The 22,040-nt window shown below is 31.7% G+C and overlaps 1 protein-coding gene across 5 annotated transcripts in view; it reads left to right on the plus strand.

The window, feature by feature from the left end:
• Positions 1–260: 260 nt before the first annotated feature.
• Positions 261–22,040, plus strand: part of LOC127707496 (uncharacterized) — a 38,373-nt gene continuing 16,593 nt past the window's right edge. The window contains exons 1-5 of one of the 5 annotated variants that reach the window (XM_052212071.1): positions 269–480; positions 1,268–1,435; positions 11,285–11,447; positions 12,472–12,639; positions 13,561–14,763. In XM_052212071.1, the coding sequence (XP_052068031.1) occupies positions 11,385–11,447; positions 12,472–12,639; positions 13,561–14,016 (687 nt within the window). In that variant the 5' untranslated portion in view covers positions 269–480; positions 1,268–1,435; positions 11,285–11,384 and the 3' untranslated portion in view covers positions 14,017–14,763. Of the gene's footprint in view, positions 481–1,267; positions 1,436–11,284; positions 11,448–12,471; positions 12,640–13,560; positions 14,764–22,040 lie in introns of those variants that run through there. The other 4 variants (XR_007984942.1, XM_052212072.1, XR_007984941.1 and 1 more) reach the window with 4 other exon arrangements.

Raw genomic sequence — 22,040 nt, forward strand, 5'->3', positions numbered from 1 at the left:
ATAAATAAGATCTATGACACAATGTAAATACAAAATTAATAAAACATGGGGGTAAGATGTAAAACAATATCAGAAAGACAACCATAACCTTGGACAAAATGCCGCCAAATAAAATAACGTACACCGGTAAATAAAAATATTTTGTTTGTAAGGTATACATGGAATACGGAAATAATTTTTACAAAATAAATAATTAGTCTACCTGTTTTCTCATACGTAACCTTTAATGTTTATTTTTACCTTTTTTATCTTTCATATCAATAACACTTAGTCTAATATCACGTGGAAAGACATTCAATTGTTCTATGAACAATTTGTATATATATCTTAAATAAATAAAAACCACCATAATGTCGAAATGAAAGTGAAAGTGCATTTTATTTTTTATATCACAAAAGGAAATTTGTATTCTATATTGTAATAAGATACGACAAAATTGTGTTAACACCCCTGGGTTAACACTTCCTTAATTGTATTGAGGTAAGTACTTTTCTTATACCAATCATTGTTTATATAAAGATTTATGAAAGACAAAAATATCCAAACATTAAAGTAAAAGTAAAAAATAAGTCAGATTGAAAACATCTGTTAAATTTTTAATTGACTGGTGTAATTTAAAACAGACCACAACACCAAGGAAATTACATAAAGACTAGAGGGAATGGACGCAAGTAATGCAACAATTTGCTCTGAAGATATCGAAATACAGAGGAACCAAGCTGATAGATATAGGAAGATGTGGTATGAGTGCCAATGAGACAACTCTCCATCCAAGTTACAATTTATAAAAGTAAACCATTATGAGGTGACATTTGAAGCGCTTGTTGAGAGCTATTACTTTGATGTCGGTAACCCATATGATTGGATTGATTGAATGTTGTTTGCTGAACGTCCAGTTTAATGTTTGGATTTTTTAATGTAATATTCAGGCCCACCTGGTTATTCGGAAAATATGAACAAAATCGATTAATACAAAAGGAATGAACAAAGAAAAAAGAAAAAAGAGGCCAAGTAAAGTTTTGAAGATCGAGTCATATGCCTTCACAAGACAGTTAACGTAGCTTATGATGGGTTGATTTAATTTCATAATATACACGTTTTATAATAAAAATACATGTTATAGCAATGTTACTTCTGGCGAGGATACAGGATGCACAATACAAACAATAACACTTTTAAAAAAATAACGTTACAAAGTGAAAACCGCATTAACTTCAAATTTTAAATTTCGAGTTATCGTTCTTTAATCAATATTAAATTTTTTTAGAAAATAGTAGAGACGAATACATTAAAAAAACGTAGAAAGTCAACATCACTATCACCGGCAGATGAACCAGTCACAAATAAAATCAAAACTGACTTTGATAAACCTGAAAAAGAAGAAGGGAACGACGAGGAAAATATACCACAACCTGTGAAAAGGAGAAAAGAAGCGGTAATTTTTTACCACATCCAAATAAACACTTATATTTGAATACTAACATAATGTCTTATCTGCCTTAAGTCGCGTAAGTAGTCGAATCTAGATGAGAGCACCACCGTTTTCATTTATTATATTCCCACTCTAGGAGTGGAGGCTATATTGAATTCACCTTGTCCGTCTGTTCGTCCGAACGTCAAACACATATTTCCGTCATAATTTTCTCTAGTGCTACTCAATAGAATAACTTCATATTTAGTCAGCAGTTTAAAAGTGATAAGTTGTAACGTGTGAGGTAAGGACTGATAGTATCTGAGGTACAAAATGGTCAATTAAACATGACGGCAAACAATCATACTAAATATGAGAGAAGTTTTCTATCAAACAGTTGCGTAAACAAAGTATTTCAGAAGGACGGAAACTATGCTCATACCCCTATGGCAGGGGACATTAAAACATGTGCCTTCCTAGCACTTGAGGCAGATAAAAGTATAAATTTCATAAATTTATGATGATTTTTCAACATGTGAATTCTATCGGTAGAAACTGTTGAAGTTGAAGAGCTTTCTTCAATCCATGTTTTTACGTTTGTTTGGTTTTTTTTTTTAATTTTTAGTATTCCGGTCAGTTCATATTTAGGAATCCCAAATTTGTCATTTCCTCGTGATAATATTTCGAAATAAGTATAGTGTAAAGTACCATAACAAACTTATACAAATATGAATCATTTACTTCTGAATTCTGTATGAAATAAATTATTAAAGATTCTATCTTTTCGAAAGTTTTACCGCTTAACCTTTTCAAACACCTGAGTTAATAACATTTTTTTATGGTGTTGGTGCTGGTCAATCTTTAGATTTTCTGTGTAGCGTTTGTGGACTGTTGTGTGGATTAATCGCCATAAGGGTCGATGAAAATCAAAGATTTGAAGAACTACATGACCAATAGGTGATGTTTTTTTCCATATCTAAATGAATATTCGGTGACATGTAATTGTTCACATCTTTGTTATTTGATCTATGGATAGTTGTCTCATTGTCAATCATACCAAATATATTTTTTTAAAACAAATAATTATTGATATGGAAATGGTCGATTGTATAGCGAAGATAGCTATATGTTTAATTTCTAACAAAATAATTCAGTGTAATCTGCGTCCGTTTGTTTCTGAGAAAAGGTGTGAAAGTTTTTTATTTAAGAATTGAATGCTTCTTTTTGCAATTTTATTGGGGTGTAAAAGCGTTGGTCGAATCACATTTTTAGCTCACCTGGCTTAAAAAGCCAAGCGAGCTTTTCTCATCAATTGGCGTTCATCGCCCGTCGTCGTCGTCGTTTACTATTACGAAGATCTTTTACTCTAAAACTAATGGGCCAAATTTAACCAAACTTGGCCACAATCATCATTATGATATGAAGTTTAAAAAATGTGTCCGATGACCCCGCTTTTCGACCAACATGGCCGACATGGCTAAAAATATAACATAGGGGTAAAATGCAAGTTTGGTCTATTATCTTGAAAAAAGCTATGAATGGAGAAAATCTGTCTGAGGCAGAAATGTTCACAACAATGAGATCTACATATTGTCTTTTTTTTTAAACTGTCAGACAATTTCTTATAGGAGTTATTGCCCTTAAATGACGAATTTTAACGATTTTTTTCATGCTTGCCTAATACTTGAAAAACTGTAATATATAGAGAGAAACTTTATATACCAAAAATGACCAATAAGACAAGATCTACAAATAAATCCACTCGACGAAATCTTTAGATGACTCCTTATTGGAGTGAATGCCCTTTAATGACGGTTTTTATTAATTTCTTGCGTTTTTGCCGAATATCTGAAAAACTATTATAGATAGATAGAAACTTAAATTAGCAAAAATGATCAGCAAGACAAGATCTACAAACAAGTAGTTCTATTCTAGTCCACATTGTTGGGGAGAGTCCATTGTTGGTGATGCTCATGGACCTAGGTGAGCGACACGGGCTCTTTAGAGCCTCTAGTTTATGAAGCGCGGAATTACATTTCATAATTATTACCATGAAATTACGAGTTAAACTAAGCCTGTCGTTTGTTTTTCTTTGGTGCGATACATTGTTTCAACATTGTCACGGAGAGCACGGGCAGTCATATATGTTGCATTTTATTTGGAAATGAAATATAACTTTTGGAATAGCTCGGTCAATCAAAATTACGGAATCGTACGACACGTCTAATGTGTGTAATGTAATTATATCAATATATAGTTTAAAGAGCAATTTCCTTAAAAAGTAAAAAAAATCTACTTTATCATTTTTTTGTTTGTTATTTCACTTGTAATTGGATTATTCGTTTAATACTAATTTGATAATATTCTGTGTATGAAACAAGAATAGTTTGATGTTTTAGTGCAAGGAAAATAATGGTACGTGTTTAATTTGCAATCAAATTTTACAAGACAAGACAAATACTATATTAAAGTATCACCTCAATATTGACATATATTCATACACATATATATAAAATCACAATATCATTTAGAACAATGAGACACTCTAAAACGAGTTTTGAGAGACTATGATATCATTTCTACAAAACACACAATTATCTACAATTATATAATTTTGTTTTTGTTCTTAATAACACAACATAGCTTGGCTACAAAATAACATACACTTTCATCAGTGAATAAAAACCTGAATTTATCATCATCGGACAAATTCACAAAATTACAATTATAAGAGCTAGCATGGCTAAATAAAGTAGCACGCAAATCTGCATATACTGGGCAGTTCAGTAGAACATGTTTCTCATCTTCAATAATACTATTTTCATTACATTGTTCATAAAAACATAATCTATTTTCAATCCCAATACCTTCATAACGACCAGTTTCTATTATCAGAGGCGCAACACCACACCTAAATTTTGCATATATATCTTCATATTTACCAGGCATATTCATACATATATATTTTTCTCTATTATATTCTTGTTTAAATAATCTGTTTACTACGATCATTGATCATTAAGTCAGATAACCATTGTCTCTATATCTACAAAAATTATCATTTTCATTCTGTTTTATTTTATGTTTTATCAATAGTAATATCAGTATTACATAAAAACTCCATATGAATTTCTTTAAATTTCAATGGACTCTATGGTTCCAATTTATAAATCTACTATTACAACATTTATTTCCCCATATGAATACCTTTTTATTTACTCTACAATGAGACATTTAGTAAGTCTAGACCATATTCTAAAAATGCATCTCCACTGAGATATAACACAGTGCATCCAACCTTTATCTCAATATAAAGCCAAGTTAGGGGTATTTTTCCAACACTCATAAGAAATCTCATTGCTCTATTTTTTACAGCATGAATGCAAGAAAATTCCTGGTGACCCTAAATTGAGGCACCATATTCAGTTACAGACATAACAAGTGTATTAAAATGTTTTGTAAATGTATCAAATTGAAAACCTCTAATAGATTTACATTTAGCTATAAACAAACCTAATGGCCTACTTGCAGAGTTAGCTACTGCCTTTGCCATACAATTGTAGTCGAAAAATTCTGTTAATAGTAAACCTAGATAAGTGTAACAAGGAACAATTTCCATATCATTATTATTAAATACAAATGTAAATTTGATTTTGGTGAAGATTGAGTTCTGAAATGTACAATTTTGGATTTCTCTAGATTAACGACTAAATAATGTTTACAGCACCACATATCTAAAGTGTCTAACACTTTTTGAAGGTCTTTCTCATTTTTAGTTAAAAATACAAGATCATCTGCATAAAGTAATACATACATTTTTTCATCATTAATTTTTACTCAAATATCCATTTTTTTTAACTTCATCGAGAAGGTAATTTATAAAAATATTTAACAAAATTGAAGAAAGTATACACCCTTGTTTTAAACCACATTTAACCTTAAACCAATCAGTAAAATTACTATTTAATTTAACACATGAATATACATTTTTATACAGTGAAAAAATAGCATTGAACATTTAACTGCTTATTCCTAAATTTTCCAGTTTACCAAATAGCAATTCTCTATTTATCCAGTCATATGCTTTTTTAAAATCAATAAATGCTACATATGTTGATAATTTACGTAGTTTACGTGTTTCTATTACAGTAGTTAAAGTAGAAAAATGATCTGTAATATTTCGTCCCTTTTTAAAACCATTTTGTTCATCATGAAGAAAAGCTAGTCCATCAAGTTTGACAGTTATGCGCGAATTAAGTACACCATAGTAAAGTTTATAAGATACAGGAGCCAAAGTTATTCCACAGTATGCCATAGGGGCTCTTGGATCTGCAGTAGGGCTTTTTGGAGTCGGAGTAATGATACCTTTTTCTGCATATTGCAGGTATCTTACCAGAGTTTAGGCAAATATTAAATATTTGAGTTAACGCTAACAATGCAGTTTGGTTTTTATAAAGTTCAACTGCAATTTCATCACAACCTGGCGATTTCCCATTTTTCGAAGATAACATAACCTTATACACTTCTTCATATGATATTATACTATCAAGATATTTCTTATTTCCTAATTTATTATATAACACTTTAAAAAAAAAAAGTTTGAAAATATTCAATTTATGATAAAAAGAACATACTTTATATTTCTGAGCTTGTTTCAAACTACTGGTGGTGCAAAGACATTTTATTTGTTAAGTTTTCTACAGGATAAAACTCATTATGTGAGCAGAAAGAGAAGAAAGACTTCTGAAATAAAAATAAGTAGATACAATGTACATTACATAACATGCTTCCACAATTTTGAAAAAAAATAATTTGGGTCACCATTCTAAATTTTCACGCTACGGAACAAATTAAAGTTCAATCTGAATTCAACAAAATGTATCTCTCTTCATAAATTGACTTCTTAAAATATTTGGATAAATATGAAATGTTAATGTATTTATACTTTTATTTTTGACATATTCACCGATTTTCCTTTATTCACATTTAAGCTTAATTTATGAGTATAATATAATTATAAAATATGCATTCTGATTTTCATTGCCATTTTTTGGTAGTGTTTTTTTGTGTGAGCTTTATCATATCATATCATATTTTCGATAAATCAATTACTATATTTTCAATAATGAGACGAATTGTATACAGTCAACAGAAGGGAAGCCATTCTTGAAAACTTGAATTTGACTACTTGTATTGTTGCTCTTCTTTAATTAAAGACACATAAAAATGTCTTTTTTTAAGTATTTTGTGAGAGAAAAAAAGATAGTGGGATCGCAAAAATCGCGAATCGTGAGAAGCCGTTTGTTAACCTGGTATTCAGCGACGCAGAGAGGGTGAATACATTTTCGTAGAAAAAAAGCGCCAGAAGAAAAACCCGATTGCAACAGTACAAAAATAACGGTTTAAACATGAATAAATTGGTAAATTGATAATGTTAGTGTCAAGGATAACTAGCGTCCAAATTTAATCTCTTTTACATTGACACAACAAATAAAAGTAATGTAAAGAATTGTTTTGATAATAATAAATCCTTTGGAACTTATAATTTAATAAATTTTAGTAATTCTCAAAATTATTTGCATTATTATTTACTGCTTTAACTACTATTACCTCGTATGTATATAGCGTTAGATTGTATGTGTGTGTAATTTCTGTATATGTGAAAATATAAAACAATGAAAAATAAAGGTAACAGTAGTATACTGTTCGAAATTCATAAATCGATTGAGAAAAAACAAATCCGGGTTACAAACTAAAACTGACGGAAACACATCAAATATAAGAGGAGAACAAAGACACAACAGAAACACTAAAATGCAACACAGACAGAAACGAACTATAAGATAACAATAGCCATTTTCCTGACTTGGTACAGGACATTTGAAGAAAAATGGTGGGTTGAACCTGGTTTTGTGGCTAGCCAAACCTCCCGCTTTAATGGCAATGTTAAATATAACACTAAAATGACAGCATTACATGACAGGACTACAATACAAATAAATGGAAGAACATACAGAACAGAGAAACACACAAATAAACAATACAATAGAACATTACGACAAGCTAATAGTTATCAAAGGTGCCAGGCCTAAAGATGAAGAGAATTGATGACCCAAAATTCCAAAAAGTTGTGCCAAATACGGCTAGGTTATCTGCCTGCGATAAGAAAATATTTAGTATTTAGAATAATTCATATTTTTGCAACATGTTAAGACCGAAGTGGTGACTAACTACAGAAAAAAAACGAATACGTTAAACAACCTAGATCAGCACATAAAAACAGCACAGCCGAACAACGCATTGTATGTCAGCCGAATAGATCGACGCACAAAAGTTACGTAACAGGTAAATCTCTAAAAATTTCCAAAAAATAGGATAGAGTTCAAGATTAGGTTTGTAATACTGATATTACATGTATTTAATAACAATGAAAATTACAATATTCATCAATATAAAATTGTGTTAGTAATTAGATAACTAATTGTTTTATCTAGCCATGTCGGTCTCTCTTCTAAATCAAACTGAAAACCAAATACATAGTGTAAGTTTAGTTGACCCAAACTAAAATCTTATAAAAGAACTGGGTGATATATTATCTTTACACTTACACACGAATAGAACAGAGAAAACATGGATATAGATTGTAAGCACTTACTGTTTCGTTCGCCCATGAAAATATTCCTTATAAATACATGACTAAGATTGATACATATGTTTCAATAAAAGAAGATGTTGGGTATACGTCAATGAAACACCAACGCAACGATGAAAATTACTGAAAGACATCTATAGAGGGAAACATACAGAACTCAACAATAGATAGATGTCAATGCAATAGGTCAAGCTCTTACTTGTCCAATGTCTAAAATATCTGGTAAAAAGTTTTGAAATATTTAAACAGAAACAATAAAAGAAAGTATAATATACTCTCAAGTGCAAAGTGATACATAGTTACCAAACATTTTAGATCAAGTATAGCAGAAAATGAAGGTAATAGATACTAATATAAAAATAAGGAAACTTGGAATGGTTGCCAATCAGACAACTATTCACTTGATACCTAAGGACGAGGATATAAACAACTACTGGTAATCGTTCGTCATTTAAAATGAGCAAATCTAATATCGTATAACAAACTATATAGATGGCAACGGGATCCCAAAATGTGAAACAATTCAAAAGACAAAACCAATTGCAACGACCTGATTTTTTCTAAATACAATAAACATAAACATTTATGCAGACATTTATAAACGACGGAGGAACTTGGATTAAGGCAGGCACATACACAATTTGACGGAGTTAAACATATTTGTGAATGTTCAACCCTCCCCTTATATTGTAAAGAGACAGTACAACAGTTGAATACAATGTAAACAAACTATTGAAAACGACTCCATTCATATATTGGGTACTTAGCATCAAAAACCCAAATAACTAAGTGACAAAACACAAACCAATTGCTGATCTAAGCGTGCTCTCGGTTACAGAAAGTTAGTCCATTTCAACTAATTAACATAAATGTCAAATTTATCTTGAGAATCTCACTTTAGGAAATCTGTTTCATACGAATAAGAAACAAGTTGGTGAGAGGAGGAAGCCGTGTTTGTCTAATAGAAATGCAAGCTGTCCATTTAAAAAACACATACAACGACATAAACTATAATCTTAAAAAGAATATTGCTGACATTAGTTTAGACGAAACCATTTGCTAGATACAGAGTGGTTTTTTTTCCTATAACAAGATCTTTCCTTCTCGGTCTAGACTCAAATATAAATGAACATATAGAGACAAGCTGTAATGAACTGTTTAAATCGACTTTATAGTAGCATTCTCTATTAGGAAATATACCTGTTCATGGAGACATGGCAAAATTTAACAAACAATTATGACAAGACAAATGTCTTGTAAATAATATACTATTGGCATTAACTATCTGAATTGTTTTTAAGACCTCTACGAAGGTCTTGAGAAGTAACGTACCTTTGATGCCAGTTCGTCTCCGTTGACATTTGAAATTTCTCTACACCGTATAATGCATACTTTTGTAACGGTTACAATTCTTTTTCAGTGATGAAACTTACAAAAATACACCAAGTTAAACTGAAAAATGCACAGAAATTCTTAATGTCTTCGGAATTATGCTTGATAATATTTATGGTTGTTTTGAAGATAAAATGTTCCTTCAAGTGATATGCATTCCGATGGGGACCAACTGTGCTCCTTTTATTCCTTTACTGTTATGAGTCGTAGTTTATGGCTGAACTTTATATAGACCTTACGATACACCACTTGACAGATATTTTAAACAATACCTGCAGATATTAGGACAATAAATTCTCTGTACACAAACCATAGTTTTTTCCTAATATACAAATGAAATTCAACTTCCTCTGCTGACTCTTATTACGAATTACTTATTATTCTGAAAACACTTTACTGTATTACCAAATCGTGAATGAAAACGAAACATCTCGACTATACCTGCGACCCATAAAATAAGTAGGGTTTGATGTGTTTACTTTGAAAAATGAAAAACAAAAAATTAAAAAGAAGAATGTTTAAGATATGTGACGAAAAATTAAATTTATGTGACAAGCAAAAAGTGTAAAAATATAATTTAGCTTAAAATCGTCAAATATAAAGGAAGGAAGGACGGACGGACAGTCCAGGGTAACCCTTAACTCCCCCGTTGACTTCGGTTGGGGTATAGACAAGTTTTAGATATCTTAGGAAAAGTTGAAGTGATGAGACAACCAAAAAATTAAAAAATATAATTTAGAATAAAATTGTCAAACATATTTCGCTTCGCTATGCTCGGCATTATGAGTACAATGATAGACACATGTGATTCACCCCTTCCTCGAACTATAGATCAGCACCTGCAAAAGGTTGGGGAAAAAAATCAAAAGTTTTTGAGCAGATAACAAAACAAATACATGAAGTGCTCATCATACACATTTTGAAACAGACGTCCGTATTGGGTTTAAAAACCACATCCAATTTATATATTGATTAATGCCAAAATTCCTATCCATTTTTATACTTCATAGGAAATTCATAACCCTTTTATATATTTCCCAGCTATCAGACATACAATTTGTGACATCTAAATTATATTTTAACGACAAAGGATCATTCATACTCATAAGGTCCTCATAAGGTGCTGTTTGAATGCTTTCAAGGAAGATACCAATCCCGACTGGTTAGAAACGTAGCCGTCTTGCCTGAACACATTACAATCTGGGGCTTTATTGATCCCCTTGTTTTTTTGGGTTTTTTTTTTTTATAAAAAACATTATTCTGTAACCGGCTCTTTTTCTAGAAATGGCATTTATAATATGAGTTAATGTACCATACCAATAATGCCTTGGTTACCTTTCTGGCCAAATTAATTTGATGTCAGGTGTCACAATCTTGATTCCTAAAAAGGAAAACATTTTTGTTCTCAATTGTATTTTAGTAATTCCATTAAGCTATACACATACCAAAATATGTAATGGCGTAGTTCTTCTTTCACGTTCAAAAAGTAGAGTCGAAATCTTTCCATTTCATGTTTGATTATGTAATAATATAATTGATATATCGACAACTATATATATTAGTTGTATTAATTATTAGTAATGACTAGTACTGTGTTTTAGTCGAGTCTATGTTATTTAATTGTTTTTCCCAACGTCTGTGATCCGCTTGATAATTGTGGTATTTTTCTATATATTTAATTGTAATGAGGTAAGAACGTTATTCGTAATAATTTTTGTTAATATAAAGATTGGAAGAAGACAAACATATCACAAAATCTATTGATTTAAATCTTTCGATATATTATTTAAAAGTTTTATTACACTGAATTTTTCTTTTCATATATACAGGTGTGGCCTTTAACACGTTTCGCTATCTCACTAAACAGCTTTATAGGTGTAATACAAAATAGAACACCACACTAAAACAGTTGCATACAGATTAGAGGGAATGGATACAAGTAATGTAACAAGCGGCTCTGAAGATAGCAAAATACAGGAAAACCAAGCTGAGGTAAAAAATTATCAAAAGATACTAGGCTTACTAAAGTTGAAGTGCTGATTGATAGCAATTACTTTGTTTTATAAATTGAACATGCTATTAAGGAAATATAAAAAAAAATGATAAAAAATAGTCAGAATACAGGGCGAGACTCCATAGAATATATTTTTAGAAATAATAGTTTGTTTTCAAGAGCTAATTACAATTGCTTATCTAGGGAAAAATAGTAGTATTTCATTTTCCTGACATATCATGTGTAACCTAATTAAGTGAAGCAAGTCAACGTTGCAGCACTGTAATTGGATGTATGAGAAAAAACAAGAAAAGATTCCGTCAGTTTTAAATTACTAAATATAAACTACAGTACATTTACATACTACACAAAAGTGTATTATGCAATAATATAAAATCAGGAGACGTGGTATGATTGAAATTGAACAACTTTTTTACAAAGACGTATGTCTTTTCTTTTTCTCGTTTTTTTGTGCTTTATAGCGAGCTGATGATTCAAGCCATTTCCAACTGATTTTTACAGTTTCTTCTTATTTTGTGTTGTTAACAACTATCCCAGGTTAAAGAAAGGTTGAGCGCTCACCAAACATGTCGTCGGTTGCTGTTTGCCATATTGTTTTTTGTTTATTGTTGTAGTATAATTCAAAGTATATTATTGGCTTTGTCTTTCGAATTATTTCACACTTTATCATTACGTGGAGCCCACTATACGGAATGGGTTTACTAATTAATGAAAGCCGTATGGTGACCTGTAATTTTACACAAATTTTTCCTTTGGTCTTTGAAGGATAGTTGTCTCATTGGCAATCATACAACATCTCCATATTTTAATATTGTTTTATATTTAGGATAACTTTATATTAATTCCATAGCATTTTACTTCAGACGAGGATAATAGCTTCGTAAAATGAACAGCCATACTTGTTTACTAAAATAATTACTGCATATTCAGAGCACAAACTGCAACAATTTAACACATAAAATTTTGACTTATCGTTCTTTAATTGCAACATTAAACTTTCAGGATAAGGGAGAGATGATTACCTCAAATAAGCGGAGAAATTCACGATCACCGTCACTGATAGATGAACCAGTTATAAAGAAAACCAAAACTGATTGTGATAAATCTGAAACCACTGAAGAGAGCAACGAGGAAAATATAACACAACCTGTGAAAAGCAGAAAAGAAGCGGTAAATGTTAACCACACATCAAAACTACTTAATAGTCATTACAGTTACTGTTGCTTTCAAAAAATAAAGTGGTTTTAGATGAGAAACCTACTGTATCCAAATTAAAAGTTCAACATAATGATCCATAGTAAATAATAATTTGTATTGTATCAAATATGACCAATTGTTTTTTTTTCTCTCACTATCGGCATCACCAGCACCATATCTTCTTTTTTCATATTTAGAGACATGAATAATGTACATCAATGCAAAAGAGATAAAAGTAAATGTTTCGTAGCACTTTAAGGGATTACATTCGTTGAACTTTTACTTTTACTCTGAAACTGATGGAGCAGAAAGTGCATTTATCCAATTGCAAGTATTATAAGTATTTTAGTCAGTCTATATTTAAGAATTAAAAACTTGTCATTAATTTTCCCCTTGATAATACCACCAAATAATTATGATGTACAGGCGGTCACGATTCATGCTTGTTTTCTTTTAGACAAGCTTGAGTATAAAACGGTTAAGGAGTTTTTTCTGCTTATATTTTCTATCATGATTATGTTGCAAGACTTAGGTTTCCTGCTTGCAACAAACCTACTGAACTAATGGCTCTTTATTATAAAAGTTAAATCATTCATTCGAACGTTTATGGACGCAGTCATGGCATATCAGCTTCAAAATCAACCACAGCTATGTTCCATTTGCCAAAATCCCGATCTCTTTTCCTTTTGTATAACATAACAAAACGTGAACTTATCAAATGTCAGTTATTAGTTGTCACGAGCAATACGACGGATGCTATATTTGGAACAAAAACTGTTTAATGTTCCTAGACACTAAAGTGTATGTACTCACCCTAATTTGTATGAGATTGGTGTTGCTCATTTATAATTTAGGTAATTGACTTAATTTGGTATTATTTGTTCTGATTATCAGGTAAAGCTTCCAAAGTTGTACCGTTTACTTCACGAGGACGAAGATGAAACCGAGGAATTAACAGCAATATCACCGGATGCGACGACTGACGTTGCTACCCATGTTGCAACCGGAAGTCAAAAAGGAAGTTACTCTCGGTATATTTCAACATGTGCGTCACTTGCGAACGCAGAAAAATTCAGAAGTTTAAAGCTTAAAAGTGGACGTAAATGGGGTATGAATAATATTGCTGAAATCGACGTTGGTAGTTTACCAGATGATGTAGAAATAATTGATTTGCGAACAAGGATGTTGAGAAAAAACTACGAAATAAGTGACATGGAGATAAATGAAAAATTTCACAAATATGCACGAAGTCACCAGGAAGTTTTATTGGTTGGTACAGTACCAAAAGAATGTTGGAAGTTACTAGAACACGATGGAGAATTTCCATCATCGGATAGTGATTATTATTAATTTGAATCGTAAAATTTGCGTTGGTATTCATTCCAAGAAGTAATAATATATAATGTTTAATAATGTGGAACTTTTATGATACAAAAATGTAACGGATGTGAGCTTCATCTTAATAACAATTCTAATCTAAAACATTTTAAGAAAAATCCCCTACTAGTAGATGCTATCTTAAAAAGTGACATGAACTGTAATATTTCTTGTAAGTGATGAAAGCTAGAACAAAAGTAACTGATCTGTGTTTTCCAGTTTTGATTGTTGGTGATAATTTGCAAAGAGATCTCTATGAATATTTGCAAGACTCTATGCAAGTAATAGAATAAGGACAGTTATTCAATTCGAGTATCCAGTAGTGCAAAGGGTGATCCAGGTTTTAATGTTTTGATTGAAATTTCAAGGAAACGTAAATAAGACGTATGGTTCTCAATGATCTCGCAAATTATAATTCCTTTACCATAAAGTTTTAAGTAAATAATGTGTATTTATTTCTATTCCCTCTTTCTGTAACCTTCCTGTCTATACATACAGGGAAACTATAGATGTTTTACATGTACTTTTGTTATAAATGAACAATACTTAATAATGCAAATGTATCTACATTTAATGCCTTTCGTGTATTAATGATATTTTTTTTGTAGAATCATCTACTAACATATAATTCGTACTGTATTTTTGTAGAATCATCTACTAACATATAATTCGTACTGTATTTTTGTAGAATCATCTACTACTTATATAACATATAATTCATACTGTGTTTGTCCTTTTATTTAGCAAGGCATTTTAAATTTCTATTTATAAATCATATATTATCCCTCAATATATATATATTTTAATAAAGAACCGTTTTTTGCTATCTGTTTGACTAAACAGGAAATTTTATGATGTTCGAATCCGAGAACCCGCTGCATTTTTATGCACCTGTCCTAAGTCAGGAGCCTGTTGTTCAGTGGTTGTCGTTTGTTGGTCTGGTTGATAAGTGTTTCTCGTTTCTCGTTTTTTATATAAATTAGACCGTTGGTTTTCCTGTTTGAATTGTTTTACACTAGTCATTTTGGGTCCCTTTATAGCTTGCTGTTCGGTGTGAGCCAAAGCTCCGTGTTGAAGGCCGTACTTTGACCTATAATTGTTTACTTTTTACACATTGTGACTTGGATGGATAGTAGTCCCATTGGCACTCATACCACATCTTCTTATTTATATGAAGCTGTGAAGTACATTTGTCTGTTACGGAGTTCATCTGGATCGTTTCTTCACTTTAATCAAATTCGGGAACATAGTCCTCTCATTATTAATCGATTAGATTGACTGTTAATTGCTAAAAGTTGAACGGCAAATAGTTCATGCATACCAAGAAAAAGACTTCATTTATAATAAATCAAAGAGCTATGTCCTGCAAGGTGAGTCGAATTGGAAACCTGAACCGCTACTGGAACGCATGATTATGTTTGATATGTGCAAATTTTGCCTTGCAACAGGTCATCCATAATGGATCACTAAATATAACTCTTGTAACAGTTGCACGAGTTCATTAACAAGCATTGCGCGTGACACTCTTCCTGCGCGGGGCATCTTACAACATCCCGACTAGACGTTGATTCATTTTCAAACAGTCACACAGCCAAACTTTTATCTCTCATTATGGTTTTTTTACTACTGACTAGGTAGGTCAAAGTTACAATATTTTGTTTACCCATATCAGCCCTAAAGGGCCTCTGCAAATATTTTTTTTATATTGAAACAAAATGAAAAGAAGAGCTCATACTTGAAAATGAGTCTGATTGTCCAAGTTGTAAAATAATTGACTGAAACTGCATGTACAAGATTAAATATTTTAAATTTGAAAATCAACTTTGGTAAATAGCCAAATGGATAACTAATGAAGGTCCTTATATTTTACCTTCCCTCCTGAAATTTATTTTGTCAAATCAAACCAAACTTGTTGTTATTATTTCTGAAACAGATTAATATTAAACAAAGCTTTACAGGAAAACAGATTGGGCTTATTGGAACAAAAACATTTTCTCATTTTAATTACATCACTTAAAATCAAAATTTAAAAAGGCAGTTGATATTATTTGGCTAATTTATAAAAAACAATAAGAAAAATATGAAACGATATGCGATTAACGAACAATATTGACTGGGAACACATGTTCTGAATTGAGTGTTACTTTGGTGGTCGTATGTTTCTGGTCTTTAACATGAGCGTTAAGTGGTTTATTGATTACTGGAGAAAATTTATATTTTCATACTCACGATCTACATGTAATATATTTGAAGGGAGTTGGACATTAAATGTAGAATAAGAAGAATAAAAACCCTAGAAATCCAGTAGTTGTGGCATGACGGAAACAACATAAAGTGTACACCACAGAATAAAACATAGACAGCCTTTCATGGAAAATACGTCAAAGTACTGAAAGCTATTAATTTATAAATATGACAATATGAATGATAGTTCATGTCAACACAGAAGTGCTACGTTATGTGCTGGTGATACAACATACCAAACTCTTAATAACCCCTGGTCTAAAAAGATTTGAATAAATTTCAAGAAGATTATGAAAGATTTGACACCAACATTAAATTATTTAGATGACAAAAATAAATCCATAAAGGTATCGCAAATTTAACCACTGACTATGTACCTGACTTTGGACAGGCATGTTGACGTGTGGTGGAGTTATGTAAGTTTTGGAGGATCTACAACTTTCACCTTTTATCAATCTCGATCAGTGAACTGACAAAAGGTACATAAAATACCTTTTATCTTAAAACTTCCGGTACATATAGTTTATTTTTGTGCCAGAGTGGCTACATATAAAAAAAAGTTAAAAAGATGAAAGTTATATGTCGCGTCGATCTTAACGACCTTTGTGCTTTATTTTTCTAATAATGTTGCTCGTGTAAATTTTCAATGCAAAAATAATTACTCAAGATTAATTTGCTGAACGATACATACATATATTTCTCAAATGACAATATTTCGAGACCAAAAATCACAAGTGACGGGAAAGCTGAAACAAGAAAAGCAGCGAGCACATCAGTATATTGGAACTACTTCACATTAGGGTCACGTTTAGGAAAGCCAAATTATCATTTATGTCTGTTTGGATTCCTCACCACATTTTGTCAATATAACTATAGGCAATTGTTATACAAGTGGGAGGTTAGGCTAGCTAGAAAACAAGGCTTAAGTCACCATTTTCTTCTGAAAATGTCTGTACCAATTCAGGAATTTCACAGTTGTTTTCCATTCATTCCGTTGTTTCATAAAGTCTAACGTTTGATTTTGTTAGTAATTATTGCCTTCTCCTTTTTTAAATTTACTTTGGAGTTCGGTATTTTTGTTAAAGCTTTTTTACAAGAATGAAAGAAAATTAAGTTTCCAAAACTGTGTTCATATGGATAAATGGTTGCTAAACATACTTAGTTAATATAGGTTTTTCGACAGGTTGAAGGTATTCCTAAGGGTACGCACTATTTGCGCCTCTCAGTAGTAGATCATGCCGCTAGTTTTCTCGTTTGAATTGTTTTAAATTTTTCATATCAGGGCCTTTAATAGCTTACTATGTTGTTTGGGTTTTGCTCAATATTGAAGGCCTCACGGTGATCTGTAGTTGCTTACTTCTATGGTGGAATGTTGTCTCAATAGCAATCGTATCAAATCTTCTGATGTTTATATTCACATCAGCTTATGCATGCGAACCCCGACTTTCTAGTTTTTCTATCAAAAAGACGGCATCGTTATACCTGCATAACGCACAGAGCAAATTGTCTGCAGATGAAATCATTGGGTATGAGATGGGGATGATAGATTTTAAGCTGATCGGAATTCCCCTTTAGGTCTTTGTGTATTAATGCAAGGGAGGAACAGCAAACTCTAGGGAAGGTAGGTGTTGAAGTAAGCCAAAGCTCAATATTTTTTTAATTAATCTTTTCGTAACCGCCTTTGGATTCTTTTAATCACTTTCAGAATGTCTACTAGTCAAAGGATATCTGGTCTCGGCATGCATTATTCAACAAATATTTTTTTATGCCTCAGAAACGTTTATAGACAAAGTTTCTAGCTTATATGATTCTGTTTTTAATGTTTATATCTGGAAGATGGGTGTGCACTATCACATTTTGAGCATTAATGTTCGAACTTTGAATTGATTGGACAAACATGCATTGGTGCTTCTTGAATCTACTGAATCTACAATATTTTGGACCAAATTGATATTATAGTCAACTTTGACCTCGGAATTACTCTGATTTGGGGTACTAATCTCACCAGAACGTAACTAGGTTTCATATAAAAAAAATTGCGATGTTGATAATTCAAGGAGGTGCAAAAATTATTGCTCATGACAACTGGCTGACTGATTGAAGACCCTGTTACTCTGCACAAAATCAACAACTCTTAATCTATGAAAACCAGGAAGAATTGAATGGTCATCAAATGCATAAACAACCCAATCATTATAAGTACCTATATAAACCAGCAATCAAATTCTCTGCATATACTTTAAAAATAGTTCCAAAGTGTATTAATTGTGCACCCTTATATGAAGTAGAATTCATATAGAACCTTCGCAAAAAAAAGAAGTTGTTGAATTTCACTTTCAGATATAATGCTGATGTCATATCACTCAATAACCCACATTTCAGTGAGTGCTTGCATCACATATACCCCAGTATGTCAATTGATAGATTATAAATTATATATATTCTACAATTAAAATTGTCTGTTGGGGTTGCTCACCCAATTTTGTCAATATAACGGAACAATAAACAACTTTCATACAAGTGAGAGGTTTAGCTAGCTATCATTTAACCGACCAATTTCTTCGGAAAATGCCTGTACCAAGTCCGAAATATGACAATTGTTTTTCACTCGTTCCGTTGATTGATAACGTTTGATTTTGTCAGTTTTAATTGACTTCCCTTTTTTGAATTTACCTTAGAGTTCGGCGATTTTGTTTTACTTTTTTGTTACTAGTATTAAAGATAATATTGGAACTGTAAGGTCTGTATCATATCTAATCTTTTCCTCGGTGTTTGTACAGATGGACGGCATGAAACTAGAACTATGATTAACGTGCTGATTTCAACTTTTCAATTGTGAACTTCGCAAGATACAAGTATCTTGTCTTAGAAAGGGATAAATCATACTTTGTAAAAAATCACTCTGATTCAAACAAAACATTCTCTGAAACTGATATTATCAAGATGCTAGATTTCTTGATTGACAACATATTTCTTACGTTTGGAGGACATGTTTTTCAACAAACAATCAGCATTCCCATGGGAACCAACTGTGCTCCTCCTCTTGTCGATTTGTTCCTTTATTCATATGAGGCTGTCTTCATATAGGATCTTCTTAAATTTTTTACATAAAGAATACCTGTACCAAGTCAGGAATATGACAGTTGTTTTCCATTCGTTTGATGTGTTAGAGCTTTTGATCTAGCCATTTGATAAAGGACTTTCCGTTTTGAATTTTCCTTGGAGTTCGGTATTTTTGCTATTTTCATTTTTTCTTAAAGAGAATGAAAATATACTAGCATTATCCCCTTCCTTCACTTTCCGCTATATAGATGATGTCCTCTCACTAAATAATTCAAAGTTTGATGACTGTTGACTTCATCTATCCCATCGAACGCCTGCATATGGAGTATATATCTCTCAGTTGAAACAATATTCCAGGGCTTGCGTTTCCTATCATGATTTTCTTGATAGAGAGTTGCTGCTTATAAGAAAGCTATTAAGCCAAGAGTTCCATGTGGTGAAATTGAAATCATATCTTCGAAAATTTTACGGACGCCATCACAAGTTTGTTGACCGTTGTGGAATATCTATTTCACAGATGACGACGGATATGTTCCAATCGTCGTAATCACAATCCCGTCCTTCTTTTCCCCGAATGTAACCTACCGAATTAGATTTATCACCGGGTTTGTACTTACATGTGCAACTCGACGGGTGCAACATGTGGCGCAGGATCTTTATACCCTTCCGGAGCAGCTGAGATCACCCCGTATTTGGTGGGTTTCGTGTTGCTTAGTCTTTAGTTTTCTATGTTGTGTTTTGTTTACTGTTCATCTGTTTTTTTCCATGATGTTGTCAGTTTATTTTAGACTTATGATTTTGAATGTCCCTTAGGTATCTTTACCCTCTCTTTCCCAATTCAAAGCTGTAACAAGTTTGTTCATCGTATGGCGTTTGCGTATCTCAATAAATACGTAACGCTCGTGGATGTTTGCACTATACTGCATTAAGGATGGTGTGTTTCTTACACAAAAACTTATCGAACAGAGTTATAACGAAGAACGACTGAAATCGACACTTCATATACAAAACATATATATATATATATATATATATATACAAGTTTTACAGTCACCACCACGAGTTAATTGACCGATACGATATGTTTGTCTTTCAACTCACTAGATTCATGTTTTCGCGGTAACAGATCTTCAGGTAGCTGAATACTCGTCGGATCTGTAATGTACCGATTGTGACATTTGGCTGCGTGTAGATTCGCACGACAAGAGATCCGTATCCTGTCGACGCTTGCGTTCATGCGATTCCCTTAGTTTTTGTGTGTTGCCTTAATTTGTATCGTCTTACTCGATTTAAGAGATTTGAAATGTTGGGCCGATTAGTTAGTTAATTTTATAACGCATAGGGAAATTCAAAAATAAAGGCAAAGACCATAACAAAATGTAAAACAAATCAATAGCTTCCATGAATTATTTCTTAATTTTGTATACTTGCATATACATATCTGAAATAAATAAGAATATATGTCTTTTAATAAAAATAAACTATCATCATGTTAAAAAAGTGAGCTCAAATCTATTTTCAGAATATCAGAAACTTTTTGTAACAATCAAAGATTCATAAAAGACAAATATATCCCCTAAAAATTATTCAGACTAAATACATCTTTTCATATTATATACTTAAGAATAAACAGTAAAACAACTATGCCATCAGGTCACTATAAGCTTTTCCCAGTATACTGGGGCTTAGGTTATGTGAACTTGCTCACTACAAGTTAATTTTACCGGTAAACCAATTCAAATTATCAATCAAATATTTAAATAATTCAAAAAATGTTGTAAAGAAGATACTCGATCGCAGGTAAAACAGTAAATGGGGTCTGACAAGACGATAGAAACTAGCACTAAAGGAAAATGTTGTAGCATATGGTCAAATGAAGGATTATAGGGTTATGACATTATGTCCTCTTTCAAGGTCCTACCAAATGTGTAGGTCGTATTGCCACCGTCACGAGTTTAGGAAACGATACTGAAATGACATAAAGCTAATTTAATTGAGTCAAACTTGCAAATAACACGAAGGGTTAAAGTATGATGTTCAAGGAAAAATTATTTCCTGTACTTTATGAATCACAGTATATGGCCAAACTCAGTAAAGATCTGTCTGAATTTCATTTTATTGATAACTTGAATACAATTTACCGTTACAGACAATCAATTTGAAACAACAATTTGCATTTCTAGTCAAAAAAATAAAAAAAGTGTGTCCAGTACAACTAATAACAAATATTATTAAAGATCGCCCACCTTATCTAGGACCTACGATTGGTCTTTCATTTGATCAATTCTGACACCTATCGGTGTGTTATACGGCAAGAAAAACCTTAAAATGTGCAATATCTTTAACATCTATATATATACAGACATCTATAAATATATTTCAGATCATACATAGATTGACAACTAAATACATTTATGTTATATTTTGTTAAGATAAAGCTGTGGCCAAATACTGCCAAACTTCATTTTTTTTTTATTTGTTGTGCCTTAATGATTAGTGCATATCATATGCTAATTTTTATTAAATAGTTTTTTTTTGTCAAACTAGGCGGTACTAAAGAAAGCGGCATAACTCTTTGAATTTATGCTGGAGAAATGTTTAATACATAGTTAGTTCCTTCCCCTGTTGTTATCTGATTTTAGAAGGCGCTTCAGTTGCAGATTGAAAGTGGCAGACAAATTTGGGAACTG

The sequence above is a fragment of the Mytilus californianus genome, unplaced genomic scaffold, assembly GCF_021869535.1.
Source record: "Mytilus californianus isolate M0D057914Y unplaced genomic scaffold, xbMytCali1.0.p SCAF_7, whole genome shotgun sequence".
NCBI classification, from domain to species: domain Eukaryota; kingdom Metazoa; phylum Mollusca; class Bivalvia; order Mytilida; family Mytilidae; genus Mytilus; species Mytilus californianus.